The sequence below is a fragment of the Mixophyes fleayi genome, chromosome 1, assembly GCF_038048845.1.
Source record: "Mixophyes fleayi isolate aMixFle1 chromosome 1, aMixFle1.hap1, whole genome shotgun sequence".
In the NCBI taxonomy this organism is placed as follows: Eukaryota; Metazoa; Chordata; class Amphibia; order Anura; family Limnodynastidae; genus Mixophyes; species Mixophyes fleayi.
In genome coordinates, this window is record NC_134402.1 from 227408701 (window position 1) to 227433314 (window position 24614).

General features: G+C 40.6%; 1 protein-coding gene across 1 annotated transcript in view; it reads left to right on the forward strand.

Moving 5' to 3' along the window:
* SPMAP2 (sperm microtubule associated protein 2) overlaps positions 1–24614 on the forward strand; it is a 145457-nt gene that overhangs the window by 91296 nt on the left and 29547 nt on the right. Inside the window, exons 2-4 of the mRNA XM_075206340.1 lie at positions 8647–8698; positions 20606–21442; positions 21909–22004. Coding sequence (XP_075062441.1) covers positions 21916–22004 — 89 coding nt within the window. The 5' untranslated portion in view covers positions 8647–8698; positions 20606–21442; positions 21909–21915. The remainder of the gene's footprint in view (positions 1–8646; positions 8699–20605; positions 21443–21908; positions 22005–24614) is intronic.

Genomic DNA, 24614 nt, shown 5'->3' on the forward strand with positions numbered 1-24614 from the left:
TTTTTTCTTACACGGATGCCCAGAGGAACTCGTGTCTGGCCGAGGAGTGCAGTTCATAGCTAAATTATGGCGTTCCCTGTGTAAGGCTCTCCAACTCAAACTGAACTTCTACTCTGCATACCACCCACAGACCAAAGGTCAAACAGAAACAGTATCTTCCTATCCAGACGATTGGTCAACTCTGCTTTCCTGGACGGAGTTTGCTCACAAAAAAAGTTGATTTTTTTTTTTTAATAAAATTTATAAGGCAGCCGCAATTTCCGCCTTGCAATTATGTGACATGTCTATCCTTGAACCAGCAATTACGGTAAATGTCAGAGGCTCAGGAAATCCAATTTTAATAGATACAGTGGCTGCTCATTCACTTATTACAGGCTCACATAATTTTGTTAAGGGAAATAATAGTTAATTCAAACAGACCAGTAACCCTCAGAGAAACACAGGCACAAGTGGTAACTCTTGCTCCACTGACAACTGAACATTCTTTTCTCATAGTACAAGATGCTTCTATTAATCTACTAGGAAGGGACTTGCTTTGGGAGTTCTGATACAGAGATATGGTGATAAAGAAATTCCAGTTGCCTACTGTATTGTAACTCTGAATCTAGTGGCTAGAGCATTGCCTGTCTGTATAATGTCAGAAGCTGCTGCAAACGTCTTGGTAGAAAAAAAGTCCTAACACCTCAAATGGCCAAAGGGGCATGTATAAGACTTGTTATACATAACTATTCCTTCTTCAAGTCTTCATACATCTGAACAGACTTCAAAATACAAATAGTCAAACACAGTGACACACAGGTATAATTTCCATTAAAAAAGTTGATAATTTTTTTATAAAAAAAAACTGATCCCTATGCTAATGCACAAGGGTCATTTACACATGCATATTATATTTTCACATATTCCTTGTTCCTGTTTTCACATATCACCTGTTGCCACATATCCCCTGATGTCACAGATCCCCTGTTGGGCCTGTTGTCACAGATCCCCTGTTGTCACATATTGCTGTTGGGCCTGTTATCACATATCCCCTGTTGTCACATATTCCCTGTTGGGCCTGTTGTCACATATCACCGGTTGCCACATATCCCCTGATGTCACATATCTCCTGTTGGGCCCGTTGTCACATATCGCTGTTGGGTCTGTTGTCACATCTCCCCTGTTGTCACATATTCCCTGTTGGGCCTGTTATCACATATCCCCTGTTGTCACGTATCCCCGGTTGGGCCTGTTGTCACATATCCCCTTTTGTCAAATATTCCCTTTTGTGCCTGTTGTCACATACACCATGTTGTATGTTGTCACATATTCCCTGTTAAAAATTGTTCCTACCTGTTGTGTTGAGCAACTTCCACCCTCCGTCTGGGACTGGGTGGAAGTTGGTAGAGCATGAGTCACTAGAAGTGCAGCCCCCACCCCACTCAGCTACAAGCCTCGCGAGTAGTTGTCTGTTGTTCTCCAATTACGGGACTACCCTCTGGCAACCAGGGAATGCTGCCAGATGTACCTTTAAACTTATATTGCAGCCAAGGTTTCTGTAACTATTAAGCATTTCCCTGACAATTTCTTTGGATCCTTGACATTGCCTAAAAATTTTGAAGTCACTTGTTTGAACGAAGTCCACGCCGAAAGTTCCACAATATTCATTACACGTTCAACTTTTATCAACGTTCTAATGTCAGGGCCTGTAAAAATGCCTTCCTTCGGTTTAGCATCGGATATGTTAGGGAAGTTGGTGCAAAGATATTCGAAAGTTTCTCCATCTTTAGGCAGTGCTTTTACAAGTTGTTTCATCAGTCCTAATTTTATATGTAGAGGTGGAAGTAAAACTTTATTTGGATCTACTAAACTGGATTTGATGTCATTATTTTTTCCAATTTCTAAACTTTTTCGAGCTGGCCAATTGTTTTTTTGCCAATGTAAATTTTTAGCTCTGCTATCCTATTCACAGAGAAAACATGGGGATTTGGTGTAACCTATACTTGCCAACTCTCCTGGAAAGTCCGGGAGACTCCCGAAATTCAGGACAGTCTCCCGGGCTCCCACGAGAGCTGGCATTTCTCTCATATCCCTGGATTCCCTTGTTAAAATGGCGCGATTGACCGAGAATCGCGTCATTTGGCGCCCATTTTGGCCCCACCCCCGCGTAAACCCGTCATTTCTGTCGCAAGGGATGGGGCCAAAATGCCGCGTTTGGCCGCGCCACGACCCCTTCCGCCCTCCAGTCACGCCCCTCTCCTGGAAACAAGTTTCCGAGAGTAGGTAAGTATGGTGTAACCTTGTTGCTGGCCAAGTACCATGCATAAAATTTTAAGACCTCCACAAATTAACCAGTTGTGTCTTTCATATTCAATCAGTTACAAAACAGTTTTCAAATTTTCATATATTTCTTTAAGATAGACTCAATGTGCTAATGATATTGACACATATGTGTTGCAATTGTGCAATAAAACAGCTTTTAAACTTCTTTTTGAAGAATTTATGAATGTATATGTACTGTGTGTGTATGTGGTGGTAGGCAGGGATTAAAATGAGCAAGCACAGGGCAAAACTGTGTTGCATCTGTTGTATTTGGTTCCACCTTCGCCAGCTCACCTTGTAGTTGTAGTTGTTGTGTGTGTGCAATGTTCCGTTAGACAGTATGGGGTTTAGGCCCTTTGTAAATTTCAGCTCCAGGACCAAGTGGACCTTAATCTAGCACTGGGTGGTTTTATGACGAGAACTGAGTTGCAACATTCTATACTACCGACTGAATTTATTTAAGACAATGTTTTATAATAAAGGTAGGAAGAATACATTTATTATTTTAAAGAATATGAAAAAAATGACTTATTCATAAATACACGTTTTGCAGAAAAACGTGATGTGATATGCAAAATCGTGAGTCATTTAAGTGTTCAGATGCCAAAAATCTATCTAGGTATCACATAAATTTGTTAAAAAAGCTTCTTCATCGCAGACCTGTATAATGGTTCTGCCACTGATTCAGCAGTTTAGTAACTTGATGATATAGTGTGAACTGAGAATTTGTGTGAAATGTCCAATCAGAAACAATTGTCACTATTTCAAATTCCTGAATGAATTGATACCAAGGGGTAGATTTACTAAAGGACAGTTTTGCAAAATACACGTTTTTGGCATTTTGATGTGCGGTTTGCAAACCGTGCGATTTACTAAAGGCCGAGCCGGACGTCAACAAACCCATCAGGTCTAAATCTACGGCAGTTTGGCAAATCCCACTTTTTTGTATAGCGGTTGACACAAGCAACATACCCAAAACCGCTTTCCATTTCAGCTATCTTCCCTGTGGGAATAATGAAACAAATAAGTAAAGCTTAAAATTTAAAAAAAAACCCTCCCATACATTTTAGACAAGCCCAGTTCAATTCAGCATGCGGCCCATTCCTTTAGGGGGCTAGCCCAAACAAACTATCGAGCCCCCAAGGCTAGAGATAAGAAGCCAAATGCTGATATAAGTATTAAACAGTTATGTCCCTTTGCTATAAAAAATAAATAGTTGTACCCCCTTGATAATAAAATTACAATGTCCACTTTATATAAAGACTTACTATTGTCCCCTTTATATAAATAAAGAGTTACTATAGTCCCATTTATATATATATATATATATATATATATATATATATATATATATATATATATATATTTGACCCCTTTATTGCTGAATTAAAAATGATATTATTAAAAAATTACATTATTAGTGGCCCCATAATTTCAAATCAAATGTTTTTCCCTAATAAATACTTATTTGAAATCTTTTCTTGATCTGATGTAATCCATGTGGGGAATTTTATTTAAAAAAAGACGATTTGTGGAACGGACGGCTAACGAGGAGCACTCAACACGAAATGAGTTGATCTTCGTTGAGGCTGCCTACTTAATATCTAAGCAGCCAATAAAGAGCTTTCTGTTACACCACTCAGCAAATCACATATAAAAGACTGCACCCGATTAACACTTGGTACAGCCAATTATGTGTATGTTTACAATATATTGACAAATTAACACACAGATTCTATATGGCTGACACATTGTTATATAATTAATACCATTTTTCCTTCTTTTTTCATTTTCATTTTCAAATCTCCATCTCTAAATGCTAAGTATTTAATCCTGCTAAGGATACAATTTTTATTCACTGTTATATGATTCTTGCTTGTGAAATGAAAGAGGTTTTGTATATGGACATGATGACCAGTGTGCCATAGTTCATATGTTATTGTACATGTACATGAACATAAACAGCTCTGGAAGCCAAAGGCTTCCTCTACAGAACTACAAATCAAAATTGCTTATTAATATAACCACAGATTGTACACAGTGTAATTCGGGTTGCAAATTATTGTTGTATTTCTTAAAGTTTAGGTATATCTGTGCTTGTAATACAACAGCACAAAACAAGTGAGATTGCAAAATTCATCTTTTATTGTATTAAACATTCATTAATTTAAAGAGTTTATTTATTTTTTGCACAAAGTATAAAGATACAAACAAAGTAGAATTACAGAAAAACATAGAGCAATCAGCTACAACTTTAAAGCCACAACTTTAAAGCCACCTGCCTAATATTGTGTAGGTCCCCCTTGTGCCACTAATATAGCTCTGACCCATCAAAGCATGCACTCCAAAAGACCTCTGAAGGTGTCCTATAGTATCTGGAACCAAGAGTTTAAAAGCAGATCCTGTAAGTTGCGAGTTGGGGCCTAGACAGGCTAGCCTTCACTCCCCAAGCGCATCAATGAGCCTTGGGAACCCCTAACCCTGTTGCTGGTTCACTGGTTGTTCTTCGTTAGACCACGTTTGTTAAGTACTAACCACTACCTACTGGGAATAGCCCCACAAGTCCTGACATTTTGGAGATGCTCTGACCCAGTCATCTAGCCATCACAATTTGGCCCTTGTCAAAGTCACTCAGAATATACAAGAACTGACTGTTCACTTGCTGCCTAATATATCCCACAACTTGACAGGTGCCATTGTAACGAGATAATCAATGTTACTCACTACACTTGTCAGTGGTTTTAATGTTATGGCTGATTGGAGTATACTGACACATCATACTGATGATATATAGTTCTGAAGTTAGTAATATGGTTTATTATTATATTTACACTAGGTTTACAATTTTATTAAGATTGTAGACAACTGTATACAATGTTACTTTTTTTTCTCAAAACCTGTGACTTTTTCATTTGAAAGTTTTGTTCTTGCAGACTGTAAAGTTTCTGGAGATTTGCAGAACTCTGTTTCATTATACTGATAAGTTTTTAAGTACGTTACATCTTATGAAAGACGAGAATGGTCTCAATACTGGATATATTGTAATGTTGTACATGTGGTGTGCCAAAGGAAATCTGTTCTCGATAATAATTGCTTACAGGAACTCTACTTGAAAAGAAAGAAAGACAATTTTTGGCATTTCTATATAGCTACTGTTATAAACTTAAAAAATATACCTCAAATATGAGTGTATGTTTAATCTTAACCTAATATGTTAAGAAGGACAATATGTTCTATCCTGTCTTAGAAAAAATGGTTATTATTATACTGCAAATATGATTCTGCTATTTGTGATAAATAACTGACATCCCTGAAAACACACCCTTATAGCTCCCAACTGTCCATCTTCTGGAGAGACAGTACTGATTTGAAGGGATGACACTGTGCAGTCAGGATATTGTCTTGACTGCACAAGACTGCAGACTGGATGCCGTGCACACCTGTTGCTGGTGCGTGCAGCATTTCTGGGGTAATTTCAGTGACTAGCATGGAGAATGGGCATAGCCTAGTGCTAAAGCACTAGTCATGCTCCCAACATGGCATGACCAAGTATCTTTGACACAATTTGCTAAGAAGCAAATAGTCATGATGTCAGAGCCATTATTTTATTCAGTCCTTGAGTAAAGATTCCTCAAAGCTCTTACCAGGTATCTCATATGCCATCAAAGTCTCTTTCTATGCATGCAGGCGCTGCAGGTTGAAGTCCCAATATTTTGTCAAATTTTTGCAGTCACTTTTCTGTTGCAAATGCAGGGTTTGTTATGCCACCTGATACTACCAATGCCTGCCAGGAATCCAGGGGCGGATCTAGAAAAATGCTGTACCCGGGGCGAGATGGGGGGGGGGGGGGGGCGATTTAGGCCCCGCCCCTTTCTAACATCTTAGGCTGCTGACGGCTGCACACTATGTGCAGGTCCGTCCAGCCATGACAGGCAGGGACAGTGTGCTGCCCGGCTGCTCTGATTGTGTTTTAAACACAGTCAGAGCAGCCGGGCAGCACACTGTCCCTGCCTGTCACGGCTGGACGGACCTGCACATACTGTGCAGCCGTCAGCAGCAAGTGTCTTCTAGGGGGGGCGATTGGGGCGATCTGCAGGAATCTAGTGCTATGGGACTTGAACCACAAAAGTCTGGGTTTCAGCTGTATAGCCTATACACATGCTCAGTTAACAACCACTGCACACTTTTCCATTTCATCTGTGTAGAAAGAAGATTCATGAGAACCAGGCATTGTCAATTTACTAAACCAGATAATCTGAACTTGTGCTCATGACTGTATGGGATCATTAACTGTGTTTTGTCCTTTGACTATGTATGGCTACCGTGTTAGCTCTTAACCCTTTTGACACTGTATGACCAGGGGAGGGTTGGGAAATTTTAGCCTGGGGGACGGAAGACTCAACCTTTAAAGGAAAAAAAATGCAGGTGACCAAGCCCAAGGTAGCCCACTGCCATGGTCCGGAGACAGAAAAGGAGCCCAGTGGCAGGGAGGAAGGCTGGCCAACAGGAGATTAGATGGTAAGAATGGTCAAACGTAGCCGTTCAGTACACAGTGAGGCGAGGAGGTCCAAAGGTTCAGGAAGAGGCGAAGTGGAGGGCAAGCTGAGGTCGGTACACGAGTAGTGAATGCTTGGAACCAGAAAGAGCAACAGGAGCAGGAGCTTGATCACAGGCAAGGAGCACGATAATCAGGCACTGGAGACAGGAACTGGCCAGACTTTTATAGGAAGTCAAGGGGGGAGCTAAAGCATGCTGGAACATCAGGTGATCACAGGAACTGATCTGGAACACAAAATAAAGACAAGGAACTGTTCAGTAGCCAGAATAGCTCAGTCAGTAGAGCAGCAGTCCACAAAGGCAGAAGCCCTGTGTTCAAATCCTGACACCCCCCTTCCCAGCCTGCCCCTGTGTATGAATACACTTCTTAAAATCCTAAAATGCCAGTTCTTAAACTCTTTGGCTCTGGTCAACTACCCTGCTGAATCTTTTCCTTTGGCGATCCTATAGACTCTCTTACTATTCAGAGAAAACAACTTGCTCACTCAAAGACTGTGCATTTCCCCTTGCTCCTGGAATATTACCACTTCTCTAGAAAACCTAACAGTAGTGTCACACGCCGGGTATTTGGGCTGCGCACTCAGTTCCCAGCACAATTACCTGGACCCCGCTGACTGCCGCGATCCATCCCGGCCAGCCGCCATCTTCCTTTCGGGTCTGCGCATGCGCAGACTCGATCTATTCATTCCCTTTGCTCTCTTCCCATTGACTGGCTCCAACTTTAAAAGGCACCTCATTCATATGCTTGGTGCCTGTTCTTTTTGTCACGTTCCTTTAGGTGCTGGACCTGGCTCCCTTCTTCTCCTTTGTTACAAGTGGTAATCCTGCAGTCTGCAGACTATTCCTCATTCTGCTGTACCTGCATTCCTGTGTTACCTTAAGTCTGCGACTGTGATACCTCCATGCAATCTCCACCATCCCAGTGGTAATCCTGCAGTCTGCAGACCATTCCTCATTCAGCTGTACCTGCATTCCTGTGCTACCAGAAGTATGCGACTGTTATACCTTCATGTGTTCTCCACCATCCCAGTGGTAACCCTGCAGTTCGCAGACTGTTCCTCCTTCAGTTTAACCTGCATCTCGTATCTGCTGCCCGCAGACTCTTACCTCCCAGGGTGTTTCCCCTCTCCTGTGCTGTCTGCAACCGGTGACCACTTCTATATATTCCCTCAAGGGTTTCGCCTGGTACTCTTAGTGAGGGCCGCGACCTGCGGGATAGACGCAGCTAAGACCAAACAACCTTGCGGCGGTCCCTGGTGAATACCGTCTCCCCATTAGACTTCGAGCCTCACTAGGAGCTGTGGCAAACTAGGCAAACCTAGGATCCTAACCCCAGGACCGTGAAAAGTAGATATGCAATTAATTATTGTGTTTTCTTTAAAGGAGGGCATGAAAAGGTTAATTACATATATGGTTAAACTTGCATTAATTATTGTAGAATTGAAAGAAATTATGTCTCTTTAAACGTATTAGTACTAAATATAGAGACGTCTCTTAACCTACTTATTGTAATATGAACTGGAGGACCTTAAGAAAAACTGGTGTTGAATGTTCCAGACAAATGTTCTTGTTTACTTTATAATTCAAACCAAGTGAATTGACGTTATGCACATTTGTATGTCTCCTGATTCTGATATTGAGGTGAGCCATCTAAAAGACCCAATAACTGAACAAAATCATTAGAAAAATCATTATTCCTAGAAAAAAGCATTTTTATTAATTGTTTTTTAAAATGTATAAATTATTTTTCAAATACATTAAATCTTTTTTTAAACTTTATTTTTCCAGAATAGTGGGCCTGAAAACCCAAATGGACTTGCACACATCTCCAAAGACTGTGGTAAGTTAACTCAGCTTTTTCTGTTTCCAACAATAGTTTTATTAAGGTTTTTACGTTTAAGGGATACAAAAAGCAATAAACAAAGGGGAACATGAATCCGCAAAGAGACAGTGGGGGTACAGAATGGGGAAAGGGGTACACATTACTATCTTGTTTGCAATACAATTAGAGATGCTCACTGACCCCCGTGTTTTGGTTTTGGTTTTGCCAAAACCGCCCTTGCATGTTTTGGTTTTGGTTTTGTTTTGCTATTTTTTTCAAAATTACATTTTTTGGGTTAAAATTACATAATTTAGGTATTATTTTGTACCTTATTATTAACATGACTAACACTAATTTCCATTATTTCCCATTCAATTTTGAACACCTCACAGGTCACAATATTATTTTCAAACACTTTCAAACAAAGATTGCAGCAGTTCTTGCCAGTGATAAGAGAAAGGCCATTGTCATGTCTGGGCATAAGACCAAAATTCCACCTCTTATGTGTGGAATTATTGTTACACAAATCCTGACAACAGTTGTCTAGCCATATGTAGCGTTTTTAAAGCCACACTCAGTAAAGGTAGGGACCTTAACCATTTAGGATCCTCATCCATCTTACTGCATTTGAAGCGAGTTCATGGAAAGCTGTTGGGAAAATCAGAAACTTATGTTAAAAAAATAAAAGCAAGCAGTCCAGCATCATCTACCTCCCTTCTCTCATCTAGATCCCAGGACCTGCAATCTACACCCCCAACACCTTCATCATCAAAATCTCCAAAAGTGATGGGAGTTAGTCCTGCATCCAAGTTCCTAATTCTAGATGACTCCTCCACTAACCACGATTCCTCTGAAGAATTATTGAGCGTTAGTCCTGCTGCTGCTGCTGCTGGGGGTGGATCTTCAACCCAGATGAAGACTACTAGTAGTTTACAACAATTGACTGTTAAACAATCCTTTGCTAGAGGAAGAAAGTAAGAAATCTGTCACCCAGTTGCAAAGCGGATCACAGACACCATGGGGACTATGTTCAATATTAATGCAGCTGCTTTTAGACAGTTACTTGAGGTATTCTGTCCCTATTACCAAATTCCATCACGACACCATTTTACTAGAAAAGTTATTCCTCACCTTTACCAGAAGGTTCATAAAAATGTAATTATTGGGCTACAAAATGCATTTCTACCCACTGTACACTTAACCACAGATATGGGGGACAAGTGGAACTGGGCAAACTAAAGATTATATGACTGTGACAGCCCACTAGGTTGGTGATTCGCCTTCACCAGCAGGAACAGCAGCAGCATGTACCCAGGTACGTCACATTTTTTAGAAGTAGGCTACTCTGTGTATCAGCGGCTTCAGTAAGAGGCATACAGCTAACAATCTGTTACAAAAAGTAAAGGATGTCATTGCAACATGGCTAATCCTGCTTGGACTCTCCTGAGGACATGTAATTTCTGATAACGACACCAATATTGTTAGAGCATTACAGCAGGGGGCGATTCCATCACATTTCCTGTTTTGCTCACACAATCAATTTGACATGCAGGAGATGCTGTTTGTGTCCCGAAAAATTTAGGGTAATTTTCGGGATTCTGCAACAGCATGTAGGAGAATGCAGCAGCTGCAAGAAGACTAGAATTTGAGGAGAATGTACTTTAGTCCAGCGAAATAGTCACCTGTAAAGAGAGTGCAGACACGGTTAGCTTGAGTCAAGTGATTGCCTTAATTATACTTTTTGAGAAGCATCTAGAGAAATTTTACGGATGAAATAAAACAAAGTAAATCTGCTATCTATATTGTAATTGTAGATTAAGTACTTAATTCGCTTTGCCAGGATCCAAGAGCTATCAACATCTTGTAATGACGTCTATTCCTTCAGTTTCTCGGGCAACTGCTTGTCGGAAATAACTTAGCTTTCCCAAGACACCCAGTGGTGATGCAGATGAGTTAGCACAACATTTTGATAATTGCTCAGCTCTAAAAGAATTGCCCAAAAATCGTGACAGCTCTGCCATAAAATGAACTGCAAACTCCATGTGGAAGGCCATTATCGACAATTACATCAAAGTACACAGACTTCTATGATGGTGGATTCCAGCAGGGATGAATTACTATTGTTTGAGGAAGATGTACACAATGATGAGGGTGAATATGATGACAGTGTAGATTGCAGCAGGTGCTGAAATCTAGCTAAGAGAAGGGAGCTACCTGATGCCGGTATCATCATCATCATCATCATCATCATTTATTTATATAGCGCCAGCAAATTCCGTATTCTGGTATGCCTGGTAATATTTTGGGTAGAATGGTATCTTGGCAATTTTATGTTTTTCTGCAATAAACTTTCACCTTTTTTAGAAAGGTTTTTTTTCCCTTAAAAAGGTACAAGCTTTTTATTTAGATTTGTTTATCTGACTTAAAACCACTATGCACTTCAACAAAGGCTTTATGTATGAGCTATGGCACAATACAATGTCACGGAGACTTGAAGAACATTGACAGCCCTATTATTACAATTTCTGTTTCAGCACTGAATCCTGCCACCTCTCCTGTTTCTGAGTGAGCTATGGTACAATAAAACGTACAATAAACATTTGTGTACAATGTAAATAAAATGTAACTGCAGATTTAGCCCAAGCCAGGCAGGCCTATAATTTCAATTTCAGCAATTACAATTAGCAATGGAGAAATTGAGCTCTTCTCTTTTGGTGTTACCTATGTAATACAGTAGAATTTGCCTGCAAACTCTACAAAGAAGCCTGCTTGACTTCCAATTCATTTTTTACTGTTAGCAATTGAGCACTCGTCTTTGGGTGTATATTAGCCCCTACACTTATCAGTGCAAATTCAGAAAAATACAGTTTAATCTCTGCTAGGCCCTCCTTAAACAATACAGTGCTATATTAGAATTTCAGCAGTCAGAAAAGACAGATTTTTTTAGAAGGGGGGATATGACACCCCAAACATTTTGTAGTGCAAATTATGAAAAATTCCTCCTCTATTCCTGCTCTATTCCTGCAACCTATTCCTTCTCTGTCCCTCTAGATCGCCGTGGAGGCGGCTATTTATTCATTCTAAAACTCACGAGATCCGAGATCCGACGACGTCACAATGACGTTTTGCCTCGTTTTGGAAAACAAACAGGCGCGAGAGTACCGAGCCGACTCGGCTCTGATCCCCGAAGTTCGGGTGGGTTCGGTTTCAAAGAAACCGAGCCCGCCCATCTCTAAATACAATACATGTTTAACAACATATATCCAGTAGAGCGAGGCAAGCATACTGGCCTACGATGGGGGGGACTTGGGGGAGTGTGATGTCATAGGAGGCTTGCATCATCCACCATAAACTCCCACCAGGAGAACCACTTCATTAGTGGTGAAGAAGCAGCAGTGAAGTATGGCAGCCCCAGTGTCTCCATCTCAAAACTAAACTGGACTTTAGAGATTATTTTTCATAATGTGGGGAGATTAAGTGTCTTCCAGGATTGGGTGATAGCAGATCATGTAGCAATTAGGATATGACCAATCAAATACATGTCCCTTGAGGGGATTGAGGGGGAGGGAAGTTGATAGAGAGCTAGCTCAGGGGTAGGTAGAAGAGTATGGTGGGTGATGTATTTAACCAGCTGAAAAACTTCCATTCATGGGGTGTACTATTGGGCATCCCCAAGAGGTGTGGAGCACATCCCCAATCCCACCACAGTTACGCCAGCAATACTTGGAATGAGCAGGCCACATCTTGTGAAGCTTAGCCAGAGTTAATGGAGTAACTTAAACAGCATCTCAGTATGGTTCAGGCATCAGGACATACTATGTGTGGACCTGAATAAAATTTCCCATTGGCCTTTTCTAACTCTTACCCCAGGTCTCTTTCCCATGGGGACGTAATGGGCTCTTCTTCCTCAGTAAAGAAACTTATACCAGAAAGTGATAGCTGCCCTATAATCTTCTTTCATCTATTGAAATAGGATGGGGTTTTGTGTAGGGAATGTTTGTGGGACCAGAGGGATGTAAGCCAGTGCCTAACTTACAAAAATTTGTAAAAGTTACGGGCCGGGAGATCATATTGGTCTTGCAGTTGAGCGAAGAACATGAGAGTCCACACGGAATAGAGATGTGTAACAGTGGTAACCCTATTTTGGGACCAGGAGGAAAAATTAAGATCTGGGATAAGTTTGGGCAGCGCCAGGAGCAAAATATTAAAAATTGTAAAAGATAGGCCCTTATCTGAAACAGTAGCTCTAGACCATACTGCTAAGGAATCTCTGGTATCCTTGGGCAATATAGAGAGAGGGGGTTTCCATTCTTTCAGGACACGCAAGAGGTCCACCGTGGGAAAGGAGGGGTTGAGGGCTATATGGGAGACCGGCAGAGACTAGTCCCGCAGTTGAACCAATATGGATGCCTCCTGATACTTTGTCGAGTCCCAGCCTTCTCTTGTTGGTCATGCGAGAATTCGCCTTGTGCAGATGTTTGTTCTTTCAAATATAGGTGAAGAGCACAAAGTTTATCCAGCTACATCTCAGGCAGAGAAAAAGGCAGTGTTCAGAACAAATACTACCCAGCCAGGAGACCTCACCACACATCCAGGATGAAGTGAGCTTGGATGATTGGGCTAAAAGTAGGGATGTGCACCGGCCACTTTTGGTGTCTCGTGTTTTGTGTTTTGGATTCGGATTTGCTTGAGGTTTTGGGTTCGGATTTGTTTCGCAAAACACCCGACGAAAGGTTTTGGTTCGGATTTAAGGTTTTGGATTCGGATTTATTTTGAAAAAAACATAAAAAGTGTTAAAAACAAGTTTTTTGGTTTATTTTCACTCCTACGCTATTATTAACCTCAATAACATTCAATAACAATCATTTCCACTAATTCCCAGTCTATTCTGAACACCTCACACCTCACAATATTGTTTTTAGTCCAAAACGTTTCACCGAGGTAGCTTTCTTGACTGCATAGTGCAGTGGTCCCGGTACACAATTTGGTACCGGGGACACAATACCTCCATCAACCCTCTAAATCCCACTCCACTGATGGCGGACACCGGGTGCACGTCTAACACCAACATAGCAGTTACAGACGCAGTTATACGCTTTGCAATAGGGCGACTACTATCGTATTTTGTGGTCATGGCAAACGACTGTTGGACGGTCAATTGTTTTGTGAAAGACGTAGCGGTCTTACGACTTCCCCTCTGGGAAGATGACCGACTAACAGCAGCAACAGCAGCAGTGGCAGTAGTAGGCGTACCGCTGCAGGATTCCTCGGATGAATCCCGTATAGAAGAGGACTCAGTCTGGCTGGTGACATGGCCTGCAGTACTAAATCTGATGGAGATCGTGGAGGAAGTTGACGAGGAGGGTGTTGGTGGTGTGTATCCAACAGGACCAAGGGATTTAGGTGTCCCTGTACTGATGACGGTCCTAGGCCCAGTTCCTGAACTAACCACTAAACTATGAAGGTTATGCAGGTGACGTATAAGGGAGGATGTCCCTAGGTGGGCAAGATCCTTACCCCTGCTTATTTGAGCTTTACATAAGCTACATATGGCCATAAATTGGTTGTCCGGATTTGGATAAAAATAACTCCAGACCGAAGAGGTGCATTTTTTGGTCTTCTGACCAGGCATGACGATGGGCTTTTTCATCCCATGGACATCAGCTGTTTCCCCCCCTGGTGCCTCATTTACAATAACCACATAACCATCCTCATCATCAAGTTCCTCCACAGCGCCAGCTACATCAATAGCCTCCTCCCGGTGTACAACATTGACACCTTGATTATCCAAATCTGGATCTACACTGTGGGTGATCCTTCCAACATATGTAGAGGGTGTGCTGCAAATGCTGGATGGAGTCACCTCTTCCCGTACAGTGATGGGAAGGTCAGGCTTCACAACCACCAACACCCTTGGACTCGCCTTGGGGATTTGTGATGTCATCTATTTAGAAGGCAGAGTTCTTTGCTGTTTTGTTGTTGCTGACAGCATAACTCTCTTAAATTTTTTGTAGGGGGGGGAGGAGAAGGGCTTAGATCCTTGGGTGAAGCTGGACCACTAGTCATGAACACGGGCCAGGGCCTAAGCCGTTTCTTGCTACTACGTGTCGCAAATGGCATATTGCCAACTTTACGTTTCTCCTCAGATGATTTTAAGTTTCTATTTTTGCTACTTTTTGAGAACTTGGGCTTTTTGGATTTTACATGCCCTGTACTAGGAGATTGGGCATCGGGCTTGCCAGACGACGTTGATGGCATTTCATCGTCTATGTCATGACTAGTGGCAGCAGCTTCAGCATTAGGAGGAAGTGGGTCTTGATCTTTCCCTACTTTATCCTCCAAATTTTTGTTTTCCATTATATGTAGCACAAGAGAGCGTACCCCTGAGCCACACACACTCGGCAAAGCCTTTAAAAATTATATGCGGCACAGGAGAGTACCACTGGACTTATACTGCTGAATCAGTGAACTTTGTAATATAGCAGTACCACTGTAATTATACTGCTGAATCAGTGAACTTTGTAATATAGCAGTACCAATGGACTTATACTGCAGAATCAGTGAACTTTGTAATATAGCAGTACCAATGGACTTATACTGAAGAATCAGTGAACTTTGTAATATAGCAGTACCACTGGACTTATACTGCTGAATCAGTGAACTTTGTAATATAGCAGTACCAATGGACTTATACTGCAGAATCAGTGAACTTTGTAATATTTCAGTACCACTGGACTTATACTGCAGAATCAGTGAACTTTGTAATATAGCAGTACCAATGGACTTATACTGCAGAATCAGTGAACTTTGTAATATAGCAGTACCAATGGACTTATACTGCAGAATCAGTGAACTTTGTAATATAGCAGTACCAATGGACTTATACTGCAGAATCTGTGAACTTTGTAATATTGTAGTACCAATGGACTGCAGGATTGTTTTTGGATATTTTTTTTTAATTTATTTTTTTTATAATTATTTTTTATTTTATTTTTTTATAACTTTTTTAAAAATTTTTATAACTTGGGAATAATGGGGAAATAACAGTGCCCTTCGGAGGACAGAGCACAGGACACAGCACCACTGGACTGAACAGGACACAGCACAGCACAGCACAGCACAGCACAGAACTGAACAGCACAGCACAGAACTGAACAGCACAGCACAGCACAGCACAGCACAGCACAGCACAGCACGAGATATAGCAGGACAGAGGACCACCTAACACAACCTCCCTCTACCCTGATCAATGCCCGAGTGAAGATGGCGGCGGCTAGCGGGGAATTTATAGAATACGAGTATCGCGAGATCCGACAGCGGGATTATGACTCAGAGCCTCGGTTTCAGTTTTGCAATTGGCGGGAATACCCGGATCTGTCTCGGATCCGGCTCGGATCGGCAACGTTCGGGTGGGCTCGGATTTCAGATATCCGAGCCCGCTCATCTCTAGTTAAAAGGGGAGAAAAATTGGCATCTATAATAGATTCTAGGCGAGTCATGAATGGTATATCCAAGTAGGGTAATATAGATTTCCAGACGTAAGTAACATTCACCTTTAGCTGAGCTAAGGTAGATTAAGGGATATTATCCAGGAGAGCATCCAACTTTGAGGTATTTAACTTGTAGAAAGATGCTTTACTGTAGTCATCCAACATCCCATGGAGGACTGGCAATGAGGTTTCTTGGCTGGTAATAAACATGAGTACATCATCAGCAAATAAACATAGCCTGTGAGGAGTGCCACCTATAGTGACACCCTGACAATCAGAGGCAAGTCTGATCTCAATAGCCAACAAGAATATAAGAGGGAAAAGGGGACACCCTTGTCTAGTACCGTTGGTAACAAATAGTCTCTCAGATGACAAGTCGTTACTGTAAACTCATGCCAACGGTCCCATTTACAATGCAAAAATTAAATTAAGAATCTCATCCCAAAATCCAAACCAGATCAGGACATTACACATAAACTCCCAATATAGTCTGTCGAATGCCTTTTCAGCATCCAACAATAGGACCAAAAGTTCCCACCCATCTTTATGAATTTTTTCAATAATATTTATCAACGCATATTGTCATAGGCTTGGCAGCCCAAAATGAAGCTCACCTTGTCCAGATGTATGATAGGACTGAGACTGTTCGCTATCAATTTGGCAAACAAACATGTATATCTGAGTTGAGTAAGGCAAAGGGCCTATAATTCTGACAATAGGTCTGGTTTTTACCTGATTTGGGTATGGTGACAATGCGGGATTCAAGTATTTCCGGCGAAAAGCTACCCTTCTCTGTACCGGCACTAAAAAGTTGCTCCAAGATAGGGGCCAGTTCCCTTTGGAAGGTGGAATAGAATATATTTATATCGCCATCAGGCCCAGTGCCTTATCTTTTGGGAAAGACTTTAAAACATTCAGAATCTCTAGTTGCGACCATGGGGCATTAAGGGCCACTCTAGTGGCATCATCCAGGGCTAGCAGGTGGAGCTCACGTAAAAGGCCTCAATGTCAGATGCATGAGGTTGAGGGGTGGATGTGCATGACTTAAGATTATATAATTTCGAATAATAGGCCGCAAACACATTTGCGATATTGAGCGGGTTGGACACCCTCTCACCCCTCAACTTCCTATGCTGTATCCTACTAGCACTGTTGTCCACCACGTAAAATTTCTGCCACAGTCTGCTAAGCATCTATTGAGTATGCGTCAGCAACAGTTTTTGTAGTTGGGTTCTCAAGAGGCCAATCTGGTTTTTGAGGTCGGCCGAAGAGTAAGAGTTATTAGTCGACACTAGGGAGGTCAGTTTAGTCTCTAGTTCACTTTAGAAATGAAGGATGACTCGATTAAGTCTCGCACCCTTCTGTATAGCAGTGCCCCGCATTACAGCCTTTAAAGTACACCAGAAGTTAAAAATAGAGGTATGCTCCGGTGATTAGTAGCAGTATACATGTATAAGGTTTCCTTGAGTGCAGTTTTGTCTTCAAGGAGGCAAGGAGCCAGGAGGGATAGTCGGCCAAAGGAATCTCCACTTCCACATTACAGGAGCATGGTCAGATCCCGATATCGGGAGGATCTGATCCTTAAAAGTATTTTGTAAGGTCCATTTATTATTTATCCAAGATTAAATCTATACGTGAGCATGAATTGTTTACTGAGGAGTAGTATGTAAAATCTCTCTCAACAGGGGCGTGAACCCTCCAGACATAATAAAAACCATACTTCGCCAGAAGCTTTACAAACGCTGTATAAGCGCACACGAGGTGCGAACGAGAATGTGCAGTTGAGGATCTATCAAGTTTGGGGTCCGCTACTATATTAAAATCCTTCATAGTAATCAATGGGCTTTCCTTGTGTTTCTCAATTTCCTTGGAAATAACGAAGTGACCAATTGGTCCGCGAGGGGCCATACAAGAATCAGGAAACATCCATTTTTGTCTTCAATTTTGGGTTTGAGAATAAAGGAAATTTTGGAGCTGATCAAAATACAGAATCACAACACAGGTAGGTCAATCTCCAGCTGCTTTCAACCACTCTCTCTGAATGTGTGCCCGAGGGTCTGGGTCTGGTTTAGAGATTGGGATGCCCCAGGATTGTAGAAGCTGTATTTCATCTTCCACTGTAGAAATTATATGGGTGGTGGTGGTGGTGTTGTGTCGAATGGTGATTTTAACCGTGAAGCTCCACCAGTAGGCAATCTCCTGGTCCTTTAAGGCCTTTGTGATGGAGTGGAAAGATCTCTGTTTGGCAATTGTAGCCACAAAAAGTGTCAGAAGAGCTGAAGGGCCCAAAGACAGTCCTCTGATTCAGATGCCCTTGCCGCTCTCAAGATACTTTCCTTTATATGGAAAAAATGGATGTGCATAAGCATGTCCCAAGGGGCTGATTCAAAGCCAGATCTCAGTTTGGGAAGTCTGTGAATACGATGAGGAGGTAGTGATCAGATGCATCAAAAAGTAACTTATGGAACAGATCCTTCACAAAGGTCAGAGGAGTAACAGATTCTGGGATACCCTTTATCTTAATGTTGTTTCATCAGGACCTTTCCACCATATCTGCTATTTTATCTGTTAAAAAAATGGATTTGATCTTCCAGCCTCTCTTGTGACATAATGAGATCATTGTGGGATGCTACCAACTCCTCCATCTTTTCCTCAATGTGGAAGCTTCTATTGCCCAGTGCAGTCACCTCAGTATTGATTTCACATATGGAGGTAAGGTTAACAACTGAATCACATGGGGGCAGGCCCTTTTTGGAGATATCTGCCCATGTGATCCTATGCTCTCCATGGAGGTTAATTACATCAGGTGATTGCTTCAGTCACATATTAGACTGTTTAGAAACACAAAAGGATTGGATTCCGAATAAGTTCCCAGCAAGATTCTGTGGAGATCGTTATATGCTCAATGAACATCTACATTTCGTGAGTAGATTTACAATTGGGCCGATAGAAGTGGGACTTTTTGATGTTTTTGCTAAAGACTTTCTTTGGACTATTTTAGTCATATATAGATGTATATCATCATTTTAGATTTAGTCCTCTCTTTTTACTTTGTTTATGAAGCATATTGGGTGTGGTTGTTTTGAGGGATTGGGAGCTTCTTTTTGGCGCATCCGTTGAATCTGTTCAATTTTTTTCTTTCACATATGGAGGCCCACATGTCAGATATAAGGTCCGATTTGAAGGCAGTAAACATTGATTGCATTTTTTTAATAGTGAGAGGACTATTCAGGTCCAAAAGCGAAATAAGGTTGGCAGCCGGTAGGCACAATTGTGAGAAACCAAGCAATAGTGGATCCAGCCTTTCCTGGCTTGACACAGGATGGCATCAGTGTAGGTATGCTGCAATAAACTGCTGCTCGGTCCACACTCCAGGGAGGGGGTGGGGGAGCCTTGGGTATATCAGAGGCACCGGTGAGGACTCACAGGGCAACTGGATGGAAGCTGTGTGTGGTGGTTTGCTACCGGATGCTTGGAGACATCAGCAGGGGCCGACAATACTATAGCAGCGCTCCAGATGGGGTGTAGGAGCAAGCTGCGGCCAGACACGTAGACCTCAGGTGTGCCAGCCGCGAGCCAACAAAGAGATGCCAGGAGGGTGGTGTTGTAGAAAAGCGGTGCTCACAGGCTCAGGACAGGCACTGGAGGCTCTCACTCCAGTACTGAGCCGGTCCAGAGAACGCAGGTAGGCCATGGAAGTCTCGAGGTCCCAGGCTAAGATGGCGGGTCAGGAGTCCTGGACACTCTGCCTGTTGCCTCTAGTGGGGTCGCTGGCCAGGAGACACCCCCAGATGGAGCCAGGACTGCGGGAGAGCTTTGCAGGGAAAGTTGGCCCAATATTGTAGCAAAAGACACGCTGTATAAGGTCAATTCAGTGTCCTATAAGTCGGAGCTCTAGGAAGCAATTTCATCCGAAATGACAGTCAAGCCACGCCCCTGCAATACATTTTTTCATAACTTTTAGCGATAAATGACTTTTCATGGTCATGATAATCAGTGATAAAAACAAAAATCAGACTTATTGCAGTGATCAAGATTTGGGGTAATAAATAGACTCCTTAATTTAATATATATAGTGAATGAAAATAAAAGATTCACTCTCTGACCTAGTCAGAGAGTGAAGCATTATAAAACATCCAGCACAAGGAGGAAATTGTCTCACAGTCTATCTAGCCAGGCAGCAGCAATTTATTGTAACATAGTTTAGTAAATAACTATTGCCTCCCTGTGACAAAACCACTGTCACACAGATACACATATTCTATAACCAACAAGTTCATATTCAGAACTTTAAAGCCATGAATGCTGTAAGCATCAAGTATACAATCTTATAGCAATGATTAATAAATATTTTTCAAATGTGATATGAAAATAATGACCAAATTCAAAAAGACATAATTTTTCTTTAATAAATATATTATTCGTTTTTTAGCAGAATGGCCCCTTTAAAGCTGCACTCACGTTTAGCCATGTGCTATTATTCTTCAATATTTCAAAATAGCTCTTGAGATGGGTGTCAGCAAGAGAACCAATAAGAAGCTGCAGACTACAGCTAAGATAAGTATTATTGATTTGAATGACAAATGTTGTGTCAGTATACATGTACTTTCCAATGCTAGACGCACCAAAAAAATGCTATAAAAGGTGGAATATGTTGCATCTTACATTTCAAAAAAGTGTTTAAGCATTAGGTGCATTGAATACAAACCCAAAACTGACCAAAACAAATAATAGAAAGGACATGCATAATAACAACATCATGCATAAAACAAAAACGACATTATTTTACTAATTAAAGTACCAGTTTAATTATATTTAATTCACACAACATATATTATATTGAGATACATATTTCCTTAAATTTTCAAGATGTGCGTGTTCAACTTCACAGGCATAATAAACAGACAAGTTGGCTACTACAAAAACTTGATGCTTGCCCTAGAGCATTTGCACATATTTCAAAACACTAAAAACAAAAAAGTGCTCTGAAGAAAATAAGTACAGGCACATCGTACATTAGAATAAGATACACAATATACTTGCCATGCATCTAGTCCCTTAGCATATGCTGCAAAAATAAGTGTGCATAAACAGTATGTACTAGAAGTCAACGTGGCCCCATTCTCACACCTCATCTGTTCTTTACATGCTACTCTGGTGTGTCCCATGTGACATTCCTTGGTTCTCCTGGAAACCAGTGCATTCTGAGTCTCCTAGCAACAGTAGAAAGCGACCAGACACAGGACACCAGAATAGGACACTGATGCAGATGGTAAGTGTACTTACACATATTTATAGGTGTGTGTGTGTGGTTATATATATCTATATTGTGTATGTTATGTATACAAATGGGGGTTTTATACTCTAGCTACCTCTGCAGATGCTGGCAATGACTCCTCATTAGATGTCTGTTTCTGGAAAGCACATGATGTATTGAGAGATAAGGAAGTTACAATGTAAATATAATTATTGACTTTCTGCCTCAGACAACTGAGCAAACAGAGAGTGATGTGGATTTACTTATTAATATATGAAGAGACATTTGAAGTGGATGAGCAGTGTTTTTATTTATCAAAGGATAAATATTTGACACTTATGTATACATACCTATATATAATATAGTAGTACAATATATAATATATAACAAACCTGTAAAGTGATTACTGTTGCAATTGCATATTATCTGTGCTATAACTTATTAACTCTATTTTCCTGGCTGTTTTGCAATGCCCCATCAGATTCAGCATGTGTGCTGCTCAGGTCTCTTTGTCAATAGAAAGACGACTGGATCTTCTGGCACATCACAAGTTGAATTTACTGAAATTACGGGACAGGTCAGTACATTTCAAAACAGTTCATACAATTATTTTTTTTAGTGCCCATTTAAAAGTACAATATAGATACCAGATTTTATTGATTGTTGCCAGGGGAGGGCTGGCAAATGTTAGCCCAGGGGGGAAGACTCAACTCAGCAGCCTATAAGGAACATTTTAAAGGAAAAAAAATGCAGGTGACCCAGTGTCTCAGACAATGTACCCCAATATGGGTCTGGCCCAGGGAGCAGATGCCTCCCTACCTCCCAGCCCAGCCAGCCCCTGATTGTTACAAGCAAGTACTGTTACTCAATATTTCTGCAGTTTAGGATGTACTATATATTCACCGAACATTGTCAAGAGCATCACACTGCCTCTGCCAGCTTGCCTTCTTCCCATAGTGCATCCTGGTGCCATCTCTACCTAAGATAAACGATGCACACGCAGCTGGCCGTCCACATGATGTAAAATAAAATGTGATTCATCAGACCAGGACACCTTCTACCATTGCTTAATGGTCCAGTTCTGACACTCACATGGCCTTTGTAGATGCTTTTGGACAGGGGGACAGCATGGGCACTCTAACCTGTCTGTGGCTACGCTGCAAGCTGCGATGCACTGTGTGTTCTGACACCTTTCAATCATATGGATTGGAAAGACAAGAGTATATAACAAGGCACTCCGGGAAGGTCATACAACATTCAAATTATAAAATGTATTGCTATACATTAAAAGATATTATTATGGTTTCAAACACAGAAGTGCAATATTGGTTAAAAACAAAAGCATGTGAAAGGTAAGTGATTAACTTAATAGTGTATAGTGATTAAAAAATTGCAGAGTGACTGCAATTGAGTTTGCTATCTTCTCAATAAATATTCAATAAACACTTTAAAATTAATGCCCCTGCTATTCCAGTAGTAAACTAGATATTTATCTTGATCACATGGGTATAATTAATGATTAACTAACCATGTTATTGTGATTTTACCTTGTAGGTATCAATCATATAATTATCCACACAAACTTTTACAGGGTAAAGTCACATTGATATATAGTGATTTCAAGATCACATATTGTAGGTCACTCACTATTAAAACATGCAGTATTTAGCTAGCAGTGTCTTGAATATATAAGCACTTAGCTTTCTTTTCCATAATTAACAGCATATAATCTACCTCATTCTCCAGAGTGATAAGATTAGCTACTTGTGATCAAATAATACTGAAAAGTTGTTGCTAGTTGCCTAGAATAGAGCTAACTAGTGGCCATATATAGAGCACTGGCATATAGAATAGCTAAAATGGTAGTCCAAAGGTTGCTAGCTACCTGCAATAAACCCTCAAGTGACATGGTCACATCCAAAAGCATGCAATATCAAGTAGTTTGCTAACTGTCTAATGTAAATCTGGCTAATGGCCATAGGAAAAAGCAGGTGTCAGATGAGGAGATATGCAAAGCAAACGCCGGTGCGCGTTTCGCTTGTATTGCTTTCTCTTTTGCCCTGATATATTTATTGAAGTATTACTAAATATTATTTTATGCACTGGAGCATGTACTGCTAATATATGTGAACCCTCATAATGAATTAAATTAATAATAAAGTAAGTCTAATGAAAGTGTCTCTCACACTGTTTCTGCTGCTTTAAGAGTGACACCAGACTTTTAACATGATAACCTGCTGCAGAGGAGTATCGTTTAGTATAGTACTAACACACCAGTTATTTTATTTATATCAGTCCCATCATTAATAAACAAACATTAACATGTATTAGTTTCTAATAGTGGCTTTACTTGTTCTTTAAATAACTAATGACATTAAGGCAACTCTTTTTATTATTTACATTATCTTATGTGGACAAATTAATGCACTTTCACAGTGACATGTTGTAAAAGATCCCGTGATTGCGCCTTGATTGCGTACACTAACCACATGCTTTTACACTTTTCCTCTTACAACCTGCCTACTTCAGTCTTAAAAAGCAAATTTACTGTATCTCACAGAGTTCCATATATATCGTACAATATCTCCTGTATCAAGAGATTATAAAATTCATCATCACAACGCAGATATATTTGTATGAAATAGAATGTTTATTTGTACAATAATGTAATATAATTTCAATAACATAAACTTATATATGGTACATATAATATAACTTCAACAATCTGTGTGTAGGTACAGTATCTTATATTACAACATTTTTGCTAATTGTGTATATCTTAATCGTGTGTGTGTATCTCAGAATTTATTACCACTCCCATGTTGGCTGCATTATCTCCACCTCACATATAGTGCAGCAATATACATAAATCCTAATTGCACTAAAAAAATAATAATAAAATATATATATATATATATATATATATATATATATATATATATATATATATATATATATATATTCAAATACATATATTCCAGTACTCATAATAAAACTTATCTTACAGACAAATCTTGCCACTACTACATCCCTGCTTAATAAATTCCCTGTGTAAACTCAATACTTAACAAAGCACGTCATGGGGTCAACCATTTTGAGAGCACCTACTAACAAAGCAAGTGGCTCTGTGGTGGCCCTTTTTCCAATTCCCTGTTTTATACCACTCAAGGTATGTGGCTATAAAACA